Source organism: Scyliorhinus canicula, chromosome 12 (genome assembly GCF_902713615.1).
Source record: "Scyliorhinus canicula chromosome 12, sScyCan1.1, whole genome shotgun sequence".
NCBI lineage: Eukaryota > Metazoa > Chordata > Chondrichthyes > Carcharhiniformes > Scyliorhinidae > Scyliorhinus > Scyliorhinus canicula.
Window position 1 is genome coordinate 158,527,206 of NC_052157.1, and position 24,557 is coordinate 158,551,762.

The following is a 24,557-nucleotide window of genomic DNA, read 5'->3' on the forward strand; positions in this document are numbered from 1 at the left end:
CTGTATTAGTACATGTGTGTCCCCGCTTGTACCTCCTGCCTGTGAGCAGCTCAAACCCTGTATGTGTCGGTTTATATCTGTGTGCCTGAGTAGGTATCTGTGTGAGCACCTGTCTGGGTTTGTGGGTGCATCCCCAGGCGTGGGCGAGTCTCTGCGCCTGGGTATTTGTGTTTTGAGTGGATCTGCCTATTCCTTTCACCTGAAAACATCTGTATCTGTATATATTCAGCTGTAAACATTTGTGCCTGGTACATCTCTGAGTAATGTATGTGTGTTTGAGAGTGTGCCTGTGAATATGGATGTGTGTCCCTCTTGTGAGTGTGTGTGATACCCGGAGAGATGGGATATTGATACAATCATTGAATCTCTATTTTACAACGAATTTGCGTTCGGTTCCTTCCCCAACTTTTCTACAGCACAAATAATCCTCCATTGTCCCAATGCCCCCGTTCTTTCGGGAATATGCCCTCTTTCACTCTTTCAAACTCAGCGAGTGGGTATCCATATAAGCGGGTCGTGGGTTCGGCTACCTGAATTCTCCGTGTGTACCCGAACAGGCGGCGGAGTGTGGCGACAGGGCGTTTCACAGTAACACCATTACAGTATTAATGTAAACCTACTTGTGACAATAAAGATTATTATTATTACCTTGCGATCGGCTTCCTCACAACGGATTCTATGAAATGGACTGCATATTCTGTATTTTGAATGGTTGCACGGTATAATTTAACACAGGGAGCGCCAGTCATGTTCCCCAAGTCGACGCCTAACTGATTAAAAAATCATTTGGCGACTTCTAAAGAAACGTTTGAAAAATTTGAAATAGTTTCCTTGTATCGATCAGTTGAGTGAACTCACTTCCTCAGGAGGATGCTTTCCAGATGACCTCGCGTATTGAAGAGATATTTTGTGCGTTTGCGGCATTTTTCAATATAAAAGGTGAACTCCTTTGATGTTATATGGCGTCTTAGTGTTCCCTCCCCGAATCAAAGTGACTTAATAGGGACTTAATAGGGAGCATGTCGATCCGCCCGAACTATTAGATCCTTAAACTCTGCCCTTTTATTTCTTTTTAAAGTACTTAAATTTCGATTCCAAACCAAATGTGAGGAGCCTTCACATCCTCCCAGAGGGGTGCAGTTATAGATCTATATTGTGTAATAATTAGGAGGAACATCTTGCAAAAACTCGTGAAATATTCTCCCATATATGTTCAGGCCGCAGTGCATCTTGCCTAAGATGCGAATGGCGAATTCTCGGTTGGAAAAGGCTGTGGTGTGGAAAATACCGCCTTGAAGTTCGCGTGTAATTCAAATCTAACACAACAGGTCGGAACCGGTGCAATTGGGCAACTGGATCCAGAAAGAACGGATCCCAAAGCACAAAATAAATTCTAAAGTTGCAATAAACCCACTGCTGCTCAGACAAAACTTTCCACACACTTTGCCCTTCAAAATATTTGCAATAATTAATTTATTTTCTGAGGGATGGGGATGCCACGTGTGAGCTGTTCCGTGTTGTATATACATAGAATATACCTGACCGAAAACAAGGATTTCCCGCCATAAATCACACCGCATTCAATCCTTTGATTCAATTCATCTTCAGTCTTATATCTTTACCATCGTCGACCACAAGGATTGGGGACAATTGTCCTTTAATGTGACACATTCCTTAATAGCTATGCGTACAATTTCAAATTATTTTTGCAAAGTCAAATACACACTAGTGAAAGCTTACATACAGTGACACATGTACACACCTAGTCATACACACACACAGACACACACGCTGTTTAGTCTTTCATATCCCACGCGTTCAACTCATACATTACAAGCAAATATTTCACTTCAAAAGGTTTATTGAAAGTTGTGAGAGAACTATTACCCGAATAACCAACACAGTCTGAGATATTTTTTCTCTCTCTCTTAATGTGTTATTTTTGTGTTGAGCCCGGTGAGATAACCACCCAGAACCCACACCAAAGAGGTGGGTCAAGCTGAGGTGTCAAGAGTTGCATTCGTTATATACCCCACCAACACAGGACATTGGATAAGTTTCTTCTCCATTCCTTTAAAATCTGTAGCATTGTACAGTACAGAGCGCGGTTATTTAAAACAAAAAACAGGTAGGTAACACTGGAATAGCATTGATGTAATGGATGGCACATTTTGGTTTCAAAACCGTTTTAAGGGAAGCAGGAAGGTGTATAAAACTCATTCATTCTCTCACACACACTTCCCAATGCGCTATATATTTCATTTACAATATATTGTGACGTTCGTGTGTAAAACAAAAGACATTAAAATGCAAAGAATTAAACTCTAATATATATATACACGCGAATTTACAACTGGTGAATAAATTAATACCGATTTGCATATTCTGTCATCCACAGCTTATTTACACAAAATTACTAATTAATTACATAAATAGCAAAAGATCCTTGTTTTTTTTTCTTGTGTGAAGGTACATTTATCTTCCGCGGTATTTTTTTGATAGCGAAGTGGTCGTTCCTTTACCCTCAAGCTGCACCACATTTAACAGCGGCCTCTCTCCATCTCTCTCTAACTCCAGGTGCGGTTCCTGGGGTTGTCAGGTCTGAAGCCCCGCTTCCTTTGGCCACCATCCGACCACCTCTCTCTCTCTCCCCCCCCTCGGTCGGATGTTGAAGGTATCTGCACTGTGAGGTTCTCTTTTTGCGAAAGTCGCGATACCCAATGTGGATCAGAGAGTGTTCATTTAGGGCAGTCCCCAGCCAGAGGTACCTCCCGGCTGTTCTCCAGCCCGCTCACCAACCTCTGGATGTTCTGCAGTTCATTGATGGCCTCCTTGGCGTTGGGCTTGGGGGAGAGGGAGCTGGCCCCAGTCCTTAAGCTCCCCCCGCTGCTTTTGTGGCTAATCTCCGAAGCCAGGCTGACTGAGACGGGGCTGGAGGCTCGGCTGCTGCACAGTTTGCTGTCGGAGCCTCCGAGGGCCGAGGGTACCGCCGTGGTCAGGAGGTTGGTGCTGGCCGGAATGGAGACCGGGATTGGGTAGGGGTTGAAGCGAAGCCGGGGCCGTCCGCCGCTCAGGAACGGGTGCCGGTGGAGAGAGGAGGGAGCCCCGGAGGTGTTAGGCAAAGCGGCCGCCGCTGCAGCAGCTGCCATGTAGGTGTACGGGTAAGGGAACAGCCCTCCGAAAGTGGTCATTGGGATCCCCTGTATTGTGAAACAAGAGGGGAGGCAGAGAGGAAGAAAAAACAGAGCTGGTGAGTATCATCAGACAGTGGAGACTACCAACAAGATCAAAAGACATTTCACACCACTTGAAGTAACTGTAAGAAAGCAACCTTATCAACTGTTACACCCATCTGGCCAAGCAGCTCTTTCAGGGTGTCGATAAACAACACAAAATGGATTTGAAAGGAGTGGGGGGGGGGGGGGGGGGGGGGGGGTAATTCAGAACTCCCCCCCAAAAAAATAAAATCTCTTAAGGCCCGGCCGGAAATCAACTGAAAATTACAAATCTGAGTTTTGTTCTTGATTTAGTCTTGATGGAGTCGAGATTAGGTGGATTGGCCATGCTAAATTGCCCGTAGTGTAAGGTTAATGGGGGGATTGTTGGGTTACAGGTATACGGGTTACGTGGGTTTAAGTAGGGTGATCATTGCTCGGCACAACATTGAGGGCCGAAGGGCCTGTTCTGTGCTGTACTGTTCTATCTATCTATCTATTAGTCACAATCTAGCTGCATGATTTGAGGGGCTGAATGGTCTCACTCTATTCCTATACTCCTCAACATTGGATCAAGGACACGGTGAAAAGTAAGCAAATGGGATTTTGTTTTTAATAGAGTTGAATCTTCGATTTGCTGGGGGGGAGGAGGGGGGGGGGGGGGAGGCTGTGACTCGACATGGGACTTTCAGAGACTCCTAACAGGGGCACAAACACTTTGGGCACCCTTCCCCAGTTGCCCATTGAGGACCACAGGGGTTTTTGCTCAGTTACAGCCACCTACTGTCATCCCACAAGTGAGAGCTGGCCCATTCCCCAGATTGGAGCTAATGTGTATTAGTACACAGCATTCTCAGGACTGCACGCCTTGCGTTATCTTTCACCAGACATCAGCACCAATAAAACAGTTCATTAATTTGACAATAAAACTTATAATTGGAATAGGAATTCTTTATTTGGAATGAAAGATTATTAACTTCATGCACTAAACGTACTCTCCTGTGCATGAAGAGATGATGGTGTGTAGAGAAATGGATAAACAAGGGGCACGTGTGCTTATTTTTCTAGGCCTGTAATCATCCCAGTATCTTTCTAAATCCAGTTTAACCAAACACAATTGAATCTGTCAGAATTCTTGATGGCCAACGAAATAAAACTTAATGTACCATTACAAGGCTGATTTATCCAGTAGTTACATCTGAGCATTGTCAAAACAAATTGTATAAATAACCAAATGGACGGTTTGGTTAATTGGCCCCCACACATAAAGACATTTTTAAAATGTACCTGTCACAAACACGTATGTTCAAAATATACACCCCTCCATATTATAAAGAATATGCACAAAATGCATTGAAATACACTTGTCTATATAATAGATCTGTGCACATCACAGAACGTTTTTATGTATCACTTTGCCTCAAAAGATAAAACACCAAAAGTACTTTGAAGGTTTCTACAGCAATCACAGAGGAGAAATTGTTCTTGTCCTTATGAAATTATTATGAAATCATGCATTGGATTGAGGGGGAGGCCTATTTTGTTCCAGAAATACCCCCCACACACACACAAAATCAATCTAAAGCATGAGCTTGGATTGTGAAGCTTGTTGATAATCCCAGGAAGATTCACAGGACAGGATTTGGCAATCACTCAGCCGTGGACCTTTGCTCAGAGTTGTTGGGGCATGGACTATAAGTTATTGATTAGTAGCCACTCAACATGGAACTCGAATTTAATGATTTCATGTTAAAATGCAGCGTGTTAAAGTTAAGTTTCTCCATGGCTCCTCAGCCTGCCTGAAAGGCTGCTGTTTTCACAATAAACGATTGAATCTGGAATACGATTAATCAGGATGTTTGGGATGAATGTTCCAGGTGTTACACTTGGAATCCCAAGTCCCGGGCGTCCATCGTGTCGGGGCTGGTGGTTTTGTTGGAGACTGATTTCGCTTTCCTACCCAATGGCTCATCTGAAAACATTCCCTCCCGTTATCAAAGTCGGACTATTAACCCGTAAATGATAGAATTATCTCTGGACCGACTAGGCAGAGACCATGGCAGCGGTTTGAAACAGTTCCCACACTCCCTTCCTTCCCCCTCCTCCTCAACTCTTTCCATTATGTGATTTCTCGCCCACTTTTCCCAATTCTTCACCTGGCTGTTTCATGCTGCTAGTGTTTTCTCTCTGGTTTTGTTTTTGGAGTCTCTCTCTCTCTGCCCGTTGCTTTCCTGCCCCCCCCCCCCCCCCCCCCGCCGCCCCGCCGCAATATCTGCGTGTCTAGTTCGTTCCCGGGTTAATCTAAACCGGAACCTCCGCAGAGGCAACTTTCTACAGAACCCAAACACAGCCAAAGTGAGAAAATAAAGTTTGACAGGAAGGGGATTTTGTTTTTTTTTAGTTTTAACCGAGTTTCATTTGCAAACGGTGTAATGTTCAAATCCCCAAATGAATGGTTGATTCCATTCTCTGCCAATGGCTCGTGAATTATTCTAAAACTCGATGTTTATATTCAATGGCAACCCCCCCCCCCCCCCCCGCTCCAGGTGGGTCTAAGAAAACAATCCCGGTCAATGCCTGCTTGGGGTAAGAAGGGGAATTCTTACCTGAGAAGCTAAGACGTGTTGGGAGAGGTGGAAAGGGAAGTGGGGTCCCACCCCTGCTGATCCAGGGGCTGAGGTGATGGTCGCGTTCTCCAAACTGCCGGCTCCCGACACTGAGGCCAATAAATGTCCCATTCCGGTGGCCATGGCAGTGAAAGCTCCCGGGGGAACTGCAAACTGGCCCGGGTGAATAAACAGAGGCTGTCCGACGTTTAGAGGGTTAAAAAACTGCTGGCTGTGCATCCCAGAGAAAGCCAAGCTCTGCAAGTGGCTCGCGTTCAGATGAGAGGGACCTTCAGTCTGCACCATGAGCGGGGAGTAAGTGTCTTTTCTCAAACATTCAGAGTCCTTCTTCGCCTCCTCCTTCCTCCCCCTCTCGCCCTTCTCTCTTTCCGAGCTCCTGTGACTGTGACTGAAGCTGGTTTCTGTGTCCCTGCCACCTTCTAGCGATTCCTTCTTTCTCTCCGGGGCAGATCCTGGCCTGGGCCGCTGTGGCGTGTCTCCCGCCGCGTGTTCAGCGGGCGAGGTGTTAATTCGGGACGCCGCTGCCCGGGGACTGCTGGTGATGGCGGCGGAGTGTTCCTCCCGTCTCTCCAGCTCAGGGTCACTGTCAGCTCCAGACTTGTCATCTAGAAACACCCAGAAAAATCGGATAGAAATATGAAAGCGCTTTAAGCTTGCATCAAGAACACACACAATGTAATTCAGTCACCTACAGATCCAGGTTCCAGAGTCGGTGCATATGTAAATGTGTTACAACACTTCATACAGCCAGCTCAATAAATCAAATACATTAAAAGTTCAATCCAGAATGTAACAACATACATTAATCCCCCCCTCCATAGATCACATGATAAATACCCCTCTAGACTTAACGTTGCTCATGTTAATATCTAACAAAAAGGTTATCAGATAGATCCAGGGTTTGTTATTTTTTTCCATTATTTCTCAGACTGCATTTATTTCAGGCTGTTATTCCTGGAGAAAGTGACTCCACATTAGCTCCATGATTAAACCCAGAGGGAGCACGCAATGGGAACAGATGTTACTTTTGTACCTGCATTTTATTTGGAAATATTACTTTAAAGGCTGCGCGTTCATTGTCTGTACCCAAATCAGCACAAGGAGACAAACGATTTGAACAAAAGCCACACATGCAAATAATATTCTACTTCATAAAGTCAATGTCTCAGGCAGGGCATTAACTCGGGCTGAAATATGAGCGAAGGTTCTAGAATGATGAGTGCGCAGTGCAAAAGCTAGCGGTCGATTTTCCTAACAGATTGAGTATAATCGTTCGCGTTGTCTTTCGTTTTAAGAACATTCGGGAGATTTTTTTTTTCGAAAAATAAGCCAAAACCACTGATAAAGAAGGTGCTTCACAAAACTGGGGCCGACAATGATTCCCATCAACACCAGCTGAGATTTCCACACATCACGTTCAAACCCAGGTGGGCACATTGCTCAGAACCAGCGCCATAAACTCATGATTCACTCGTCTTGAGTTTAAGAAATGTTTACATCGCTTACCAATGGGTCATTGGTGTTTGAATATAAATAGAACACAGGCACACGGCGCGTTTTATATTTCAGGGATTCCTGTGCCGTTTTCACTGGGAGAAATGACTCATTATTCAAACTGGAACGCTCCTCTCTCATAATGCCTCTGGCGTTGAAAGAGATACTTTTAAATCACCAAAATTCATTAAGTATTGTATTTTACTCTCTCTCTGTACATATGTTATTTCGACACGAACTCCCGTTCATATCCTCAAAGTTTGCTGCGGTTTGCTATCTCCTGGACCCATTTATTAGAATCCACTGAAGCAAATAGTGATACCAAGTTTTAAAGGTTAAGCCACTCGCCCCCTGGTTCACCTGGGGGCGAAATGCGGTCAACAAACCACTCGGCCTTGATCTCTGGACTGGACCAGACTCGAGCGGCCTCGCTCCCTCTCGCAACCCTTCCCACCTCTCACCTTTGGGTGTCTGGTTGAATTGTAGACAGACGGGGTCCCCGGCTGAGGGCGAGCGCCGGGACTCCCTGGCCATTGGTAGATCGCTGGAGGAGGCGTCAGAATCGCCAGCATCTCGGTCACCTTTACACGGATCTTCGTACACCCGCAAGGAGGGGAGGGAGAGCTGCTTCCTGAAAATCCAACATTGCTGACAGTGTTACAATGAGATCCGCAAAGAGCTTAAAGCAACAAGCTTTAATTCCTATTTTTAATATAAATAACATTACGATATAAAGAGATTCAAAATTAAATTAAAACATAACCCCCTCCCTCCCTCCACACAATGCTCCGAACAATCTGTGGTGCTATCCCGTTACTGGCCGCCAGGAGGTGGACACGAGCAGCTTGGAGTAAACCCGCAAATTCGGCAGAGACGGCGGACTATCCATTCCGCCAATCTGTACCGGCGCAACTCCGATTGAGAAGTTATCCAGAGCAGGAGTCGCTGGGGGGGTGACCCCCTCTCTTCCCATTTTCAAGAAATTCTTTCGAAACTCTGAACCAGTTGTTGATATGGGCAAAGACAATACATTCATTGATCGGTCTCTTCTGTTCATTTTACCTTTTCTCTCTCCTCCCGTTGCCAGTATCCCTGAATCCTTTTGCAAAAGGGTTGTTGTCAATTTTAAGTTGCGTGATCTGCCGAATGAAAACAGCGGGGGAACCGCAGTTAACACAAACTGAAACATGACCAGTGGACAAAACCGATTTCCCAGTCGGGGAGCAGTGAATTAAACCCAAACTGCTTCAGAATCGAGGGATGAGCAAAAAAAAAACAGGATGACAATTTCACTTAACTGTGCCCTGGCCAATGTATATTGCTGTCAACATCACGGAGATTATTTGTGTTTCTAACAGCGGCAGTGTACACATTGTCTACTTGCAGTGTATTCCCTACATTACAGGCGCGTTGGGACAATCCCAAATCCCGGAACAGTTGTTGGTTTCATGGGGGGGGGGGGGGTGATTCTATCGAATGCCACACTTGTGAATGAAATCCGATGTAAATCCTAATAAAATTCTCAGCCAATTATTCAATTTGAATATCACGATATGCAAGTATATGAAAAAAAATCACCCGCCCCTCTGTTTACAGGGATTAAGGCGGAGGCAATGGGCGATACTCTTTATTCACTGTCCCCTCCCTGTTAACAAGACAAATTCATGCACAGAGATGCGCTGAGTCAATATTGGGTAAAGCAGGATTTAACCGCGTGGCGTTGAGATATTTAATCTTACTTGCCAATAAGGAGGTTATAGAGCACTCCTAAAAAGGTTTTTAACAGCACAGTTACGTGCTTAGGTTATGAATACTTCATACAAATTATGGTATATGATATCAGCTAACGGACACGCGTACCTCCCCTGCTTTGCCCCGATCCATTATTCATAAGCCACACTTTACAAAAAAAAGCTAACGATTTAAAGGGACAGGACACGAGGGAAGAGATGAATTAAACAGTTGAAATGTCATCAATCGAAGGGGAAGAGAGCCATGCACATTTCCAACAACCTTTGCAACTTCTGGGGAGCCCAGGTGGCCACTTTGTTCATGTGTGTTCTTTCTTGAAATTAACCGGGCAACAGTGTTAAATAAATGTCTGGCCACAATACCTTCCTGCCTGTATCTATCACGGTGTCTGTGGGTGCATCATGAATCCAACAAGTTGGATGTTGTCAGGCAAGATCAACAGAGCAGATCCCAGGCTCTGCGTCGATTAGACAAATAGTCAGTGATGGATTTCTATTCTGGTTGGAAAGTGTGAGATGTTGTTAAACAGACTCGCTCCTGTAGGTTGGAGGAATGCGGTAGCGGAAATCGCTACCTAGCGCCAGATGATCACCGGGCATCTAATTGAAAAATCTGTCACCTTGGCAGAAGCTGCTGCAATTTGGATATTGTCCCTGCACCTTTAACACAACAGTGCAAAATCCCTGTGTCCTAATTCTCAATCGCCCTGTTGTCCCAGCAAACCCCCCCCCCCCCCCCCCCCCCCAGCTTCCCGAGGCAACTAACTTCCCCGCGATGTCCAGGTCTGGAGCAAAGATTTTATTATTTACCCAAGTATTACATGTGAAAAATGTCATAAAAGCCACTGTCTTCATTGCCCTTGACCTGTTAGAAATGATTCCATTCGCCCCAAATATCATTTTATGAAGAAAACGTTTTTTGAAGTTGTTATCGCTTTACAAAAAAAGTGCCGAGTGCGATTCTCAGGAATGTGAAGCTTCAATTCTTCCTTTTGTATTTGGGGACACCCAGGCCCCGTCCCATTATATTGTTTGTCATTCAGTTCAGTATTTAACTGCATTAAAAAGCATGATTTAAAATGCGGCCATACCCCAGGCATCAAAAGTTGGACAAAAACGGTCGCCAAACATTTTGAATGAATGAAGTAAGTCATTAATATGCTGAGGTGGTTATGGATAGTCAGTCCTTCCAACTCGCTGCAGGAAGGTCCCGGGATAATGGGGACAGAAGTGTGCCGAGCTCACCTTGTCGTTCTGGTAAGCTGTGACCGCGATGAACTCCGTCTCCGGGAACACATACGTTCGGAAAGTGCTGTAGGGCAGTTTGAGAATATCGTTGGCGCGGACCACGTGGAACCTGGGCTGGTATTTGTGCATAGAATTCAGAATGGTCTAAGAAAGGCGACAGAGAATAACTCAGGTTAATTGGATAGAAGGGCAGCAGCCTGGGCTTTGTGTCCCTTACCTGGCACCAGTAATCAGTCAGAAGCAGATCATTTCTGGTGATTGTCACCCCCCCCCCCCCTCCCCCAACACACACACACTCTCAGGAGAGGGTCAGGGGACTGCACCTTGTCCTGATGCAGTTTAATAATTCAGTAAACAAGCAACAAAAAAAATCCAACGTTAATCTGCCCTGCTGGTTTGGAGCAAACCTCGTTACGTGTCCTGTAATCAGGGCAACAATCAGCTTTGCATCGAACAGGAATCAGGGCGGGTGCATCGGCAAGGTAAATGGGAATACAGTAGTACTTTCAAACTGGCGAAGGAATACATGTGGTTAATTATACAACACATTTTCGGACACAACCGAATGATATTAAACAATAAAATATTAACTCTATTCATTTTTATTTCACTTTAAAAATGGCAATTGCAAACTGCCTATTCTGGGATGGAGGTGGTTGGGGAAATGTTTGATCTTGACCCGGTTTACAGACTTGGAATGTTGAGGTCACAGGCTTGCTGCTGTAAGGTAACTTCGATCGCCCTCCTGCACCTCTCCCAGTTATATTCTTTTTAAAGATGATTGTTACAATTAAAACAGATCCAGGACCAGGTTCGTAGATGGGAATCTGTTTGAAAAGAACGCCGAGGGGAAGGAAAAACATCCTGACTTTTTTTTAATATGTCCTGGGATGCATTGAAAGCGAAACTGAGCCATTGTCCTCTTGACACATAAAAGACAGACACTGGATCTGGGCATTGGTGCGTCATCTGAACTCTGTCCCGGGTTTATATAATATAAAATGTTACAGTGAGTCCTCGCTCAGGCGTGTAGATCATCCACTCAAAGCCTGGATCAGCAGGACAAGCCTCTGAATCTCTGAGCTCTCAAAATCCCTCTGAACTGTTCCCAGCGACAATTCCTTTAACGTTACACAAGGCCCTACAGCCTCGAGATATCCCGAGATATGCCTTTCCAAAATGAATATCAGTTCCTATTATTTATTAATAATGCCAATGGCGTTTGCAATTCAGTCGCACAGTAGAGATTGTAAACAATCCATTGAACCTTTTGCATTTTTTCTTGTTCTCTCTGGATGGATTTACAGTCCCCACTCTGACTGAAACCCGTGTTTTCATTTATACTTTTAATTTTGAATATGTTACTGGTGAAAGCGAGCAGCATTTTTTTTTCACGCTTGCTGATCTAGGTCGAATTGTCTTGTGCTTCAGGGCGCTTTCTGCAAAGCTCTGCTTCATAATGGCTGCTTTTACCTCCAGTCCTATTGCTACAACCTTCAATCATGTTTCCCAGACACTGCATTAAGAAAACACTCATTCCCCTCGCAAATAAATGGTCACAAATTGTTTCCCCACTGGCCCCACGTCCAGCTCTGCAGCATCACCGCAGTGATTCTTCGCAGACCCAGAGGCCGGCTGGATTAGAGATGACCCTTTCAGTAGTCCAGCAGCTCTTCCGCAGTAGCGAGCGCCACTCTCTGCTCCCTCGCTCTCTTTCTCTGACTCTTCCCCCCCCCCCCCCCCCCACGCCACGAATCCTGACCCGCTTTTCACAGCCCATAGTACACTTCAGCCTGACCCCCGCCATAGAAAATAGCAACAACAGCAAGCAAAGCCCTCTATCAGTAATATTTAACGGCATAATTATAAAATCCTTCACCTCGGCCCAGTCCCTACCGTAGCTCAGTAAATTCCCTCAGCCTTGAATACATTTGCGCTCAAACCTTACTCCTGAATCGAGGCGTGCGGGATAATGAACACATCTGACAGGCCGGATTCATTGTTCTAAATGGCCCCATAACAGCGGTACATACATTCGAACCCCGCTGGAATTCAGACGTTAAGGTGCATTCAGCAGAATTTTGACCAGTTCTGAGTTTATTTTAACCCTAAACCATTAGATTTAAACGCAAAATGGTTACTGTACTGTTTTGAGGTGTGTGTGGCTTTTAACATGTTCTGTAAATATTCGCTTCTTGGAAACGTATCAATGTTGTGTCAGGCAGATCGCCCTGTTCCAGTCCTCAGGCTCGAGTTGTGGAGTAAAAGGTGGCCTAGCATTTCTGAAGCCTTTCATTCATTTAATGTTCCCAGAGACTTACTCGCCAATTGGCCACTCAATTTCCCAAATCCATAGCAAATCTCTCACACAGGGGGAGTTATATCTGTGTGTGTGTGAAAGTTTTAAAGTCTATTCCAGCAAGGTGGTGGTGGTGGAGGGGGATTTTGCAAATCAACTTTGCAAAATGACAAATCACGACTGTAGCAGAATCTCACCCGAATACTTACTATTTAAAACAAAAAGGACAGTCAAAATGGAAAGTATATAAATCGACCTACAGCAACACTTACGAATCCATGCTTATCGGAAATGTTGTTGGTGAGTTTGAGTTTGTGAAAGGTGACTGCTTTAGCCATCCACTGTTCCCCGGTAGCCGGGCTGTCGGGGTGAATGTACATCCTCTTGGGCATCTCCGGGTCGGCTTTCCCGGCCACCATCCAGCGTGAATTGTGGAATTTGTAACGACAGTCGTCGGCTGCAACGATGTCCATCAATAAAATATATTTCGCCTTTTTATCCAGACCGTTGACTCTCACTTTGAAGGGCGGAAACATTCTCCTAAGAGAGCAATGGGACAATGAAGCAGCGCGTTTTAATATTTAATTTAACACGGGGCACACATGAGTGGTGTGAGATACAATTCAGCATGGAAGGAACAATCAATATAAACCTTGCAACTCCAAACTGATCCCAGCTCAGTTATGTGCTAAACTCTTTAATAGCTTCTCCAACACATTTTTTATTCCCGAATCTGAGAATCCTATCATTTTATTCCTCCATTCCTATTTTAACTAAGGTTCCTAATTTCCCAGTAATTCACATCACGGATCAACATTTAAATTGTCCCGGATTGGCTGTAAACAATGCGCAGGACAGATACATTCTCTTCTAATGAGGAACCGGGGCATGGTTTTTTTTGGGAGGGGGGGAGAAGAGAGACAGCTGGCGTAAAGTTCGACCACTTTTTAAAAGTTGTGCAATCTCGGTTTTTATTTTGCATTTCGGGAAGCGGCGTCGGCCGATTACCATCAAAGGTTATAATTAGCAACAGACTTATCGCTTCCAACTTCTGTAATGAGAGAGAGAGCCTGGGAGGGAGCGGAGGGACATTCGCTGAGGAGGAACAATTATATTTTAAGAAGATAAAAATGTATTACAAAAAATAAATAAACTCATGTGGAAATGAACACGTTTCACATTTGAAACTGACTCGATTGCACTGAATCTTTGGCCGCCCTCTTGTCTTTGCGTTTGAGATAAACGTGAATTCGGAGCAGAATTTAGGAGTTACTATCCAGCGCTTCAATAAGCGGGCTGCACAATAAAGCTCTCCCATTTCACAGGCAGATCCGATTCTGCCTTTGGCACCTTGTCAACTGGCTTCTCCGGAGGACTTCGCAAATTCACTAGAAATCATTTAACAGATGACTGATTCTCAATTGCAGTTTTTTTTTAAACAACCAAAAACCAATAACATACAAGCGAGTTGGAAAAAGTTAAGCGACAGTGAGAATGTGAGCCGGGACGCTGCTTTAACTTGGGCACTGTCCTCGCCATATTCGTACCTCCCAGACTTTGTAATAACCATTTCAGTGCCGACTTTGTGGAACTGGTCCCAGAGATCTTTAGCTTCCAGGTTGACTTTGGGATCGTCCTCGACCTCATCCTCCGGTTCCAGGCTCTTGAGGGGCCGCAGGTGCGCCGACTGGTGCCCCAGAGCGGAGACGCGGATGGCGGCCTCAGCCATGTTCTGCTCGGTTAGGGGTTTGCCCAGAGCTCCGGGCAGCGACAGAGCCGCCGCCCCGCTCGGCGGCAGCGCCAGGGCCGGGAAGAAGGAGGGTTGAGCGGCCAGGAATGTGCTCATGGGGAAATCCGCGGCCCGGTGAGCGTGAAAAGGGTGATAAGCCATGGTGATCGCCGCTAAAACTGGTTCTCTCATCAGTGCATTCGGTAACAGGAAGGGAGGGTGGGGGTGGGGGAGAAATTCCTGTTGGAAAAGCCTTCTCCGGATCTTCTACACCATCTCCTTGAACAGCAAGTGTGGATGTGCAATCTCTGTGTGTGTGAGTCTGTCTCCCTCCCTCTCTCACACACACACACAGATCCTTCCCACAATGATCTCCACTCGGCTCCGTCCCGCTAATGAGCCGCCCCGTTGATTGGTGAATTTACGCGTCCTGACCAATTGTGAGGCTGCAAAGGCGGAGTTTTGACAAGTAAATCCAGGATGGATGAGTGAGGAGACAGGGGAGGGCTGGGGAGGGGAAGGAGAGCAGGAGAGGGGGGGGGGGGGAAGGTGTCGGGAGCTTCAACGTACAGTTAGCATCACTGGCATCGCTCCTTGAAAACATGTCAACCAAATTAAATATTAACCAATGACAGAAGGCACCCCCCCTCCTCCTCTCTCTGCACCCCCCCCCCCCCCCAAAGCGGTCTCCATCCTTCCCGCTTCCCGGATGAGAGCCCGGCCCCGGACAGACTCCACGGAGCACCGTAAAACACCTAGAGCCGCTCCCAACACCAAAACCCGCAGGTAACAACATCCACAATGTGTATCTGTGTGCAATTATGCAAAATCTAATATCAGCAGAGCCTTATGAGAGAGGTGAGCAGTCCCCGACTGTGTCTGTTCCTCCAGAAGGGGGGCCATTTATTTAAAAGACTGAATTTCTACATTTTAGGCATTTTTTGCATGTTGCCCATTCTGGATTGCTTTGATGTTTTTTTTTCTGCCCATGTAGCGGGTGTCAGGCGGATTATTGTAAACATGGGGAGGCTGTTGCAAAGAATTACAAGAGTTAGTTGGTGGAATCCTGAAATTCTGCTTCAAGCACCTATTTTATTTTAACAAAAGATTCACCTTCTTTCGGCTTCAAAGAGGCCGGGGTGGGAGCACAGAACCTCAACACTTTCTAAAAGTTGAAAGGAAGTTTGGATCCGTTTCCAGCTTTTTTTGTCTGTGTCAATACCAAATATTTCAGACAACAATCTAACACGCAGCTTTTCTTTCCAACTCTAAACTTTGTAGGGCCGAACATTTTAACCTTTTGTTTCTTCCGATCTTCCCCCATCCACGACCCCACCCCCCCCCCCCCCCCCCCTCGCCCCCCGCTGGTAAAATCACCAGCTCCCAGGGAAATACTTTAGTTTTATCGCGGTGGGCCCCACCAGATGGCGTCATTAGGAATTGGAATCCAGAGATTGGGAAATAAACCTCCATCTGAAATTGGACAGCAGATCGGTGACGGTTTTGTTTGGAGGTGAGTGGGAAGGGGGCTAATGTTCCTCCCTTTTAACTCAACTTTGTCCCGGGTTGTGTGCGGGTCCGCAGAACCAGCTCTGGTAACTCAATAAGGACGTTGCCCTTTTTAATTTTAGAAGCAGCAAAGTTGCCCAAACGCTTCAACGCTTTGCGAGTCGTGGGAAAAACCAAGAGGGAACGCGCCCGTAAAACCCAACATCTGACACTATATTAATGCCTATATATGTATAATATATCTAATCTTTCTGACACTATAATAATGCCTATATATAATTTATATATCATATATATAATCTATCTGACACTATATTGATGCCTATATATATAATCTTTCTGACACTATATTAGTGCCTCTGTATCTATAATATATATAATCTTTCGGACACTATAGTAATGCATATATAATCTTTCGGACACTACTAATGCCTATGTAGAATATAAAACGTATATAATATAGCTGACACCATCTTGGTGTGTATATATCTGACTGCATCTTAGCGTTTGTATATAATTGACATTATATTTAATATCTATATAATATACATAATATATCTGACACTATATTTAATAACTATATATAATATATCTAACTCTATATTAATACCTATATTGTATATATCTGACACTATATCTTAGTGCCTCTATATAATATATCTGACATTGTATCTTAGTGTCTGTATATAATATATCTGACACTATATTTAATGCCTATATAACATATAGGTATAATACAATCCATAACTAACTTTTGAGTTTGAGAGAATTGGGGTAATTGGAGTAACAGAAGGGGCAGCAACATGATTTTGAATTGTACACGGTTCCGATTACTCCTAGTAGATCTGTTTATTAGTTTGAGTGTTTATCTGGGTGATAATCCTCCAAAAAAGTCCATGAGAAAATGTCAAAGTGGGGCTGAGGCGAGGGTTTGAGGGGCGCAATGGAGAGCAGATTCTGGGGGTGGGAAATGTAAGGTTCCTCAAAGCCATCTCCTCCGATTAAGTGGGACACGGCTTGTCGAGAGCGCCTGGCGCCAGTCTGCTGATGTTCAACAATAAGCACCGTCTCCTGTCACTTTGCATTAAGCAAAGAAATGTTAACAGCGCCCCTCCTCTTCCCAACCCCCCCCCCCCCCCCCCCCCCCAACAACACCACATCCTCCAGTGGAAACATGGAAAGCAGAGATCATCGGCTGCTTTCTCGCAGGGGAGGGAGGCTGAGATTCCCAGTTATTCGGCTAGGTTTAGATATTTTACAATCTCAGGGGTCTGAGGGAAGGGAGAGAGATCCGCTTCGCTTATCGCTTCCATCTCAGCAACACTCGCCCCGACCAATCCCAGTGTGCACCGACCTAGCAGAACAGCAAAGGAAGACATACACCCACACTATCTACCATTTGGCAAAAAAGGAAAAGTTCTTAAATTGTTATTTTTTATTATTTCCCGAGATTCTGCCCCTTTTCAACTGGAGACCACACAACTGACCCGGGCTGAAAGATGGAATATTTTAACCCCCTCCCCGCCCCAGTTCATTAACCTGACCATACAATTCTAAGAACGTGCAGTCTTTCTGTAAAGCCGTTAGTTTAATGTTTCCTCCTGAATCTGATTTTTCCCAGTCGAATATCAGAAACTGAACAGAGAGACAGTGGCGAGGTGTAATGTCCCACTCTGGTTTATTCGCGCGCTGTGCTGCATTATTCCCAGTGTTTCATTATTCGATCTGAGGAAATTAACTGTGTGACTCCTGGATAAATAAATCCCCTCCCCGGGTTTAGAATCTGTGATCTGCTAAAAAAAACAAGCGCGCCGTCAATGGGTATGACCGCCGCCAGTGCGAGCGGGAGATAGTCATCTAGGTCTCTATCGAACAAGGTGCGATATTGCCTTTTGTCTTCAGCCTCTCTATCTGTCGGCGAGATAGTGTCACTGGCGCCACGAGCAGCCCCAATACCTGCAACAATAAAATGACAATCTCTCTCCATTTATCCTGGGCCATTGTCTCTGAAGACTGCTCTTTATTCACTTCTCCAGTTTAAACCAAAACGTTTAATCTAAACGTCTGCAGGTACTTTTTCATGATTACTTTTCTGGCCCGGTTCTGTGAGATAACTAGGGTTTAAAGATATCCACACACTTGTACCGCTAACTCACACCCATCGCTTACCCAACTAGTCAAGGGAAAGACCAATTCCCATTTCTAGGAGTTCTTGCTGAGGGTAAAATCCCATCCTCACCTAAAAGTGATCATCGTGCACTAGTTGTGGCCAGAGAGCCCGCTAAAGGGCCCTGGCTCTGGCACACAGTACAGGATGTTATTCACCCGGGCATGTGCTTCCTTCAATGTTCAAGTTTGCTTCAGAGTTTCGCCTGAACCGCAGGAAGATTGTGCAAAAAAAAATAGGTGTGTCTTTTCTGGAAACAAGCAATAAACAAAATGTTCAACAGGCAGATGAAAGGTTTTGCAAAATGCGACCCTGCATCAATAGGAAGTAAAGCTATTGATGGAAAGTTGAAATATTTCGTATCGAATGAATAATTCCTCAGGATATTAATTTGGGGATTATTTTTTTCGTAAATCCTTCAGCCTTTAAATGGAGAATTCTTTCTAAACAAAGCGCCATTCAGAGAGTTGCTGGGCCTGTTCTAGTTAAAGACATCAACTCGATGGTTATACAGGTTGGTTTGGAAGTGACTTTCATTTGAAACTAAATAAGAACAGATACAGAAATGTTTCGGCGTTAAACTGACAATGAAAACCGCTGATGAATAAAACGCAATTTTGTTGTCTTTCCAAGAACCAAACAAACACAAAACGCCGTTATAAATTTCTGAAAACAGATTCTGGGACGAGATTAAGCGGCTGCAGATCAGAGAGGGTGGATCACACTGACGGATTGGGGGCGATTACCGTCCTCATTCAACCGCCAACTTCCCATGGTTTCGTTGTTAACCGCCCGAGCAGATGATTCAGGCGCCGTGTTCCCAGTATTTAACCTTTGTGGACGGTGCAACTTCCAGGCATCAAGTCCATTATACACCAGATGGTCAGGCTTGTATGATATATACCGTGTTGTCTGGGTCAGCTGCAGTATTTGGAGGTGACTCTTTGGTTACTGTAGGTCCATTAAAGCGTGCGGAGTAGTTTCCCTTTTTGATACGATTCTCAGAAGGTTCTCTATCTATATAGATATAAACACATGCACCTTTTAAACAGCCGTGTATCCGAGAAATCAAGTTAGCAGATTGTGTTGCATGGCAGTTAACACTCCGATGGGAGTTTATTGCACAGACCTCTGCATTTTTGAATTATGAATGTACTTATTTAATTTCACAAGGTTTATTTATTTGAAAAGCACACCCCGACCTTTAAACACAACCGTCTATCAATTAACCTTTCCTCTATCTACCTCTTTTTTCCGTTTCCTCAATGTTCCAGCACATTGTCAAATTATACAATCATTTCTGCTTCCATACCCTCATCACAAATAGTCCCATAACATTCCAACCATGCCATCTTAATGCACCCACTGTAACCAATATACATGGTGAATGTATACAGCTATCATTACATTGCAAGCTCAAATATGCACTGGCATATTACATCGATTTATGAATATACATTCACATTTATGGCAGAAATTACATCTTCTCTGGACCAGCCTTATTATTTCCAGGTCTCTGGCTCCTGTGGGTCTATTAAGCTGACGTGTGCAGCGCTCATTTGCAGACATAACCTTTCTGAATTTCCGTAGAGAATAGGTACTATCAGTCTATCATCAATGGGAAATGTGATTTTTTTTTAAAAATCAACACTATTTGTATTTTCCTCTACAAGTGACAATATCAAAGTTTGCAGGTATTTTATTGTTTTGCAAAGTAACTATAGGGTACGCATGGTGGTGCTGAATTGCATTCAAACCGCTATTTAATAACATATCTGTGATTAAAACCCCAGTGGCATTGTTTTAACTGAGAATTTAAGTCACTGAAATAGATGGATAAGAGCTATAAAAATCTTTAGATTTCCCACCATAGTTACTTCAGCGCAACGTTTTATTATGTATTATCATTGTATATTGTCATCTGAATTTAAATTTCGACTAGAATTAAAATAGTTAGAAAGCTGGATAAATTAAAATGCATGTGTGTTATGCACACGTGTGAGTTTGTGTGTCTGTTATATGCGTAGGTGCTGTTATGAGTGACTGAGTGTATGGGAGGAGAGTCTGTGTGATGTGTGTTTTTGTATGTGTTGCGTGAATATGGTTGTGTTGTATGAGATTGAGTATGTATCGATGAAAATATGTTGTGTGCGAATATGTGTTGTGCCTGAGAATAGGTGTATGTTATGTATGCTGTATGAATGTGGGTGGGTTGGGTGAAATTGAGTATGGTGCGTGTGAATGTATGTTTGTGTGTCTGTGTGTTTGTGTGAGAGTGAATTTATGTTTGTGTGTATCTAAGTGTGTGTCTGTAGCTATGAAAGAATATGATGTTTGTGTGTATATATGTGTGTCTGTCAAAGTGATTGTGTGAAAGTTTGTGTATTCGAGTGTGTGTATACAAGAATATGTCTTATATGTGTATTTGCATAGGAAAGTGTTTCTGTGTATGTGCGCATGCCACTCAAAGTGAATGTGTACTTGTGTGATATTGTGTGGTGTTCTGTATGTAGTTTGTGTATATGAGTATGTCTCTGTTTATATTACTGTGTTTGTATGAGAGTATGTGCATATGAGTGTGTTTGTGTTAATGAGTGTGGTGTAGGCAGCACGGTGGCTCAGTGGTTAACACTGTAGCCTCACGGCGCTGAGGACCCATGTTCAATCTCGGTCCCGGGTCACTGTCCATGTAGAGTTTGCCCATTCTCCCCCTGTGTACGTGGGTCTCACCCCCACATCCCGAATATGTGCAGGGTAGGTGGATTGGCCATGCTAAATTGCCCCTTAATTAGAATGTTTTTTTAAAAATCAGTGTTTGTGTGTATACAAATGTGTGTGAGTGTGTGTGTTTGTGTGAGTGTGTATATAAGTGTGTTTGTGTTGTATGACTGTTTGTGTGCGTGTAAATAAGTGTGTTTCTGTGCTGATGTGTATATGAGTGTGTTTGTGTGCACCTGAATGCTTTTATGTGTAAGAGTTTGTGTATATGAGTGTTTGCGTGAGAGTGTGTGTATATGAGTGTGTTTGCATGTTGCTGTATGTGTATAAGTATATTTGTGGGGGAATGTGTGTATTAATGTGTCTGTGCATATATGAGTGTTTGTGTGTAGCTGAGTGTGTTTGTGTGAGAGTGCATATATGTGTTTGTGTGAGTGTGTATTTGTGTGTGTTTGTGTGTATAGGATGGTGCTTGTGTGTATAAGAGTGTATTTATGTGAGTGTGTTTGTATGAGAGTGTGTGTACAAGTGTGTTTATGTGTGTTGCATGTGAGTGTTTGTATGTATGTTTGTATGTATGTGAGTGCTTGTGTGTGTGTATGAGTACGTTTGTGTGAGGGTTTGTGTACATGAGTGTTTGTGTGATAGTGTGTGTATATGAGCGTGGTAGTGTGCTGTATGTGTATAAGTGTGTTTGTGTGACAGTGTGTGTATTAGTGTGCCTGTGTGTTTGTGTATAAGTGAGTGTTTGTGTGTATGCAAGTGTGTATATTAGTATATTTGTGTGTATGTGCTTATGAGTGTGTTTGTGTTTATATGCAAGTATTTGTGTGTAGATGAGTGTTTGTGTGTATACAAGTGTATTTGTGTGTGTACGCGTATATGAGTATGTGTGTATATTGCATGTGTTTGTGTGTACATGAGTGTGTTTGTGTATATATGAGTATATTTGTGTGTGTGTATATGAATGTGTTTGCGTGTATGAGTGTGTTTATGGTTATATTAGTGTCTTTGTGTGCATAAACATGCGTGCATACATGCGTTTGTATGTACATGGGTGTGTTTGTATGTATATGAATGTTTGTGTGTACACAAGTGTGTTTGTATATTTGAGTGTGTTTATGTGTATATGAGTGTGTTTGTGTGTGTATGAGTGTGTTTTATTTCTGTGTATATGAGTGTGTTTGTGTGTGTATATCTTTGTGTGATATTGTGTGTGCAACGGATGAGGAGCCACAAAACCAATCCAATCATTAACCGCCAACTCACAAAGTGTAACAGACTGTGTAACAGACTGTTACACTTTGTGTTAACAACTGGGGTCCAATTTAGCAGCGATAGGGATCCTGAGCAGATCACCTCCACACCGGGAGCTGCCTGTTCGCCAACATGTTTGATTGCTTGTTGATGTAATTGTATATTGTTTGGTGAATCCTTCATCCACGCGCTTGTTTTTCTCAGCTCGGCAGATTCTGTACTTTCCTGTTCACTCCATTGCTCATTTCAGTTGTTCCAAATTGTGGATGTTTTTTTCAGCACCCCCCCCCCCCCCCCATCCCTTCCCCACCGCCACCAGATTCGCGCGTTTCGAAGACAAGTCCGAATTAAAACCGATCCTTTCTCCATCGCACTCCTTCCTCCCCTCTCTGTCTCCACGCCTTCCTCATGCCCCACTTTGCTCTTCTCATCCCAGCTTATTTTTAGCAAAGACACTATTCCTGGCGCCAGGCACTTTGAGACCTGTCAAAATCCTTCATATTCTTGCATGTGACATGAGCACCATCAATGCAAAACCAGCAATTTAGCTGGCCGTCCCCCTGTGTTCTGGGAAGGCCATGGCTGCGATTTGTTCCTCAGTGTCTGTACCTTGAGTCAGCAATGGTGTCCTCTCCACTTAGAACATTGTCCTGATCGATAGAGAATCAGGAGCCGCGGTTCAATGCTCAGTCTGTTCTGCCTCTCTATCTATCCCCCGTTCCCTGGGTCTCTATTTTATAGCGTCTACCTTTTTTGTTCTTCTCTCTCCCCAGTTTTCGATCCTTCTCTCTCATTATCTGTCTTTCTATCTCCTCCTCACCGTGCCTCCCAACCTGACTCCCACTTTCCACTCTCCGCATTCTTCTCTCCCTTCTTTGGCTCCCGACTCCCTTCCTCTCTTTACACGCGTCTCCCTCCCTATCTGTCCTTATCTCTTCCCCCTCCCTTTCTCTGTCCCTCTTTCTCGCTCCTCCCCGTTTTAATTTCTGCCCACGGTGAATCTGTCTGTAATTTGAATTCCCGGATTCCCGGCTCACACTCACATCCTCCGTGCCCCAAAGTTCACTCTGACGGTCACCTCACTCTCATTCCTATCACCCAGTCAGAGCCCATTGACATGCTGTCCTTCCGCCTCTTGCTCAGGAGCGCTTCGCTGAAACGTTCAAAATTGCGACCTTGATATGAAATAAAACTGTAATATTATTAACATTCAACAAAACCATGACCTTTTTTTCTAAATGAACGAACGAAAGGTCATTTCAGGAGGCCTAGATTAAAGTCAAAGTGAGAACAGAGCGTTTGTTTAAAATGACAGATGGCGCAGTGTTTATGTATAAAGACAGTGATAGTGCAGTGTTTGTGTATACTGACAGTGATAGTGCAGTGTTTGTGTATACTGACAGTGATAGTGCAGTGTTTGTGTATAATGACAGATATAGTGCAGTGTTTGTGTATAATGACAGATATAGTGCAGTGTTTATGTATACTGACAGATATAGTGCAGTGTTTGTGTATAAAGACAGTGATAGTGCAGTTTTTGTGTATACTGACAGTGATAGTGCAGTGTTTGTGTATACTGACAGTGATAGTGCAGTGTTTGTGTATAATGACAGATATAGTGCAGTGTTTGTGTATAATGACAGATATAGTGCAGTGTTTGTGTATAATGACAGATATAGTGCAGTGTTTATGTATACTGACAGTGATAGTGCAGTGTTTGTGTATACTGACAGTGATAGTGCAGTGTTTGTGTATACTTACAGATATAGTGCAGTGTTTATGTATACTGACAGTGATAGGGCAGTGTTTATGTATACTGACAGTGATAGTGCAGTGTTTGTGTATACTGACAGTGATAGTGCAGTGTTTATGTATACTGACAGTGATAGTGCAGTGTTTGTGTATACTTACAGATATAGTGCAGTGTTTGTGTATACTGACCGTGATAGTGCAGTGTTTGTGTATACTGACAGTGATAGTGCAGTGTTTATGTATACTGACAGATATAGTGCAGTGTTTGTGTATACTGACAGTGATAGTGCAGTGTTTATGTATACTGACAGTGATTGTGCAGTGTTTGTGTATACTGACAGTGATAGTGCAGTGTTTATGTATACTGACAGTGATAGTGCAGTGTTTATGTATACTGACAGTGATAGTGCAGTGTTTATGTATACTGACAGATATAGTGCAGTGTTTGTGTATACTGACAGATATAGTGCAGTGTATGTATACTGACAGTGATAGTGCAGTGTTTGTGTATACTGACAGTGATAGTGCAGTGTTTGTGTATACTGACAGTGATAGTGCAGTGTTTGTGTATACTGACAGTGATAGTGCAGTGTTTATGTATACTGACAGTGATAGTGCAGTGTTTATGTATACTGACAGATATAGTGCAGTGTTTGTGTATACTGACAGATATAGTGCAGTGTATGTATACTGACAGTGATAGTGCAGTGTTTGTGTATACTGACAGTGATAGTGCAGTGTTTGTGTATACTGACAGTGATAGTGCAGTGTTTGTGTATACTGACAGTGAT

At 43.9% G+C, this 24,557-nt stretch overlaps 1 protein-coding gene across 2 annotated transcripts; it reads right to left on the bottom strand.

Moving 5' to 3' along the window:
• Positions 1-1,442: 1,442 nt before the first annotated feature.
• Positions 1,443-14,850, bottom strand: tbx2b (T-box transcription factor 2b). 2 transcript variants are annotated; one of them, XM_038814682.1, is made up of 7 exons: positions 14,182-14,850; positions 12,895-13,174; positions 10,333-10,479; positions 8,399-8,475; positions 7,798-7,967; positions 5,822-6,447; positions 1,443-3,200 (listed from the first exon to the last, which is right to left on the bottom strand). In XM_038814682.1, exons 1-7 carry the CDS (start codon positions 14,553-14,555, stop codon positions 2,739-2,741), a joined length of 2,136 nt encoding a protein of 711 aa, XP_038670610.1. In that variant the 5' UTR covers positions 14,556-14,850; the 3' UTR covers positions 1,443-2,738. The 2 variants fall into 2 exon arrangements, with proteins under 2 accessions (XP_038670610.1, XP_038670611.1); XM_038814683.1 differs by having other exon boundaries at positions 12,907-13,174; positions 14,182-14,555.
• Between the last annotated feature and the right edge of the window lie 9,707 nt (positions 14,851-24,557).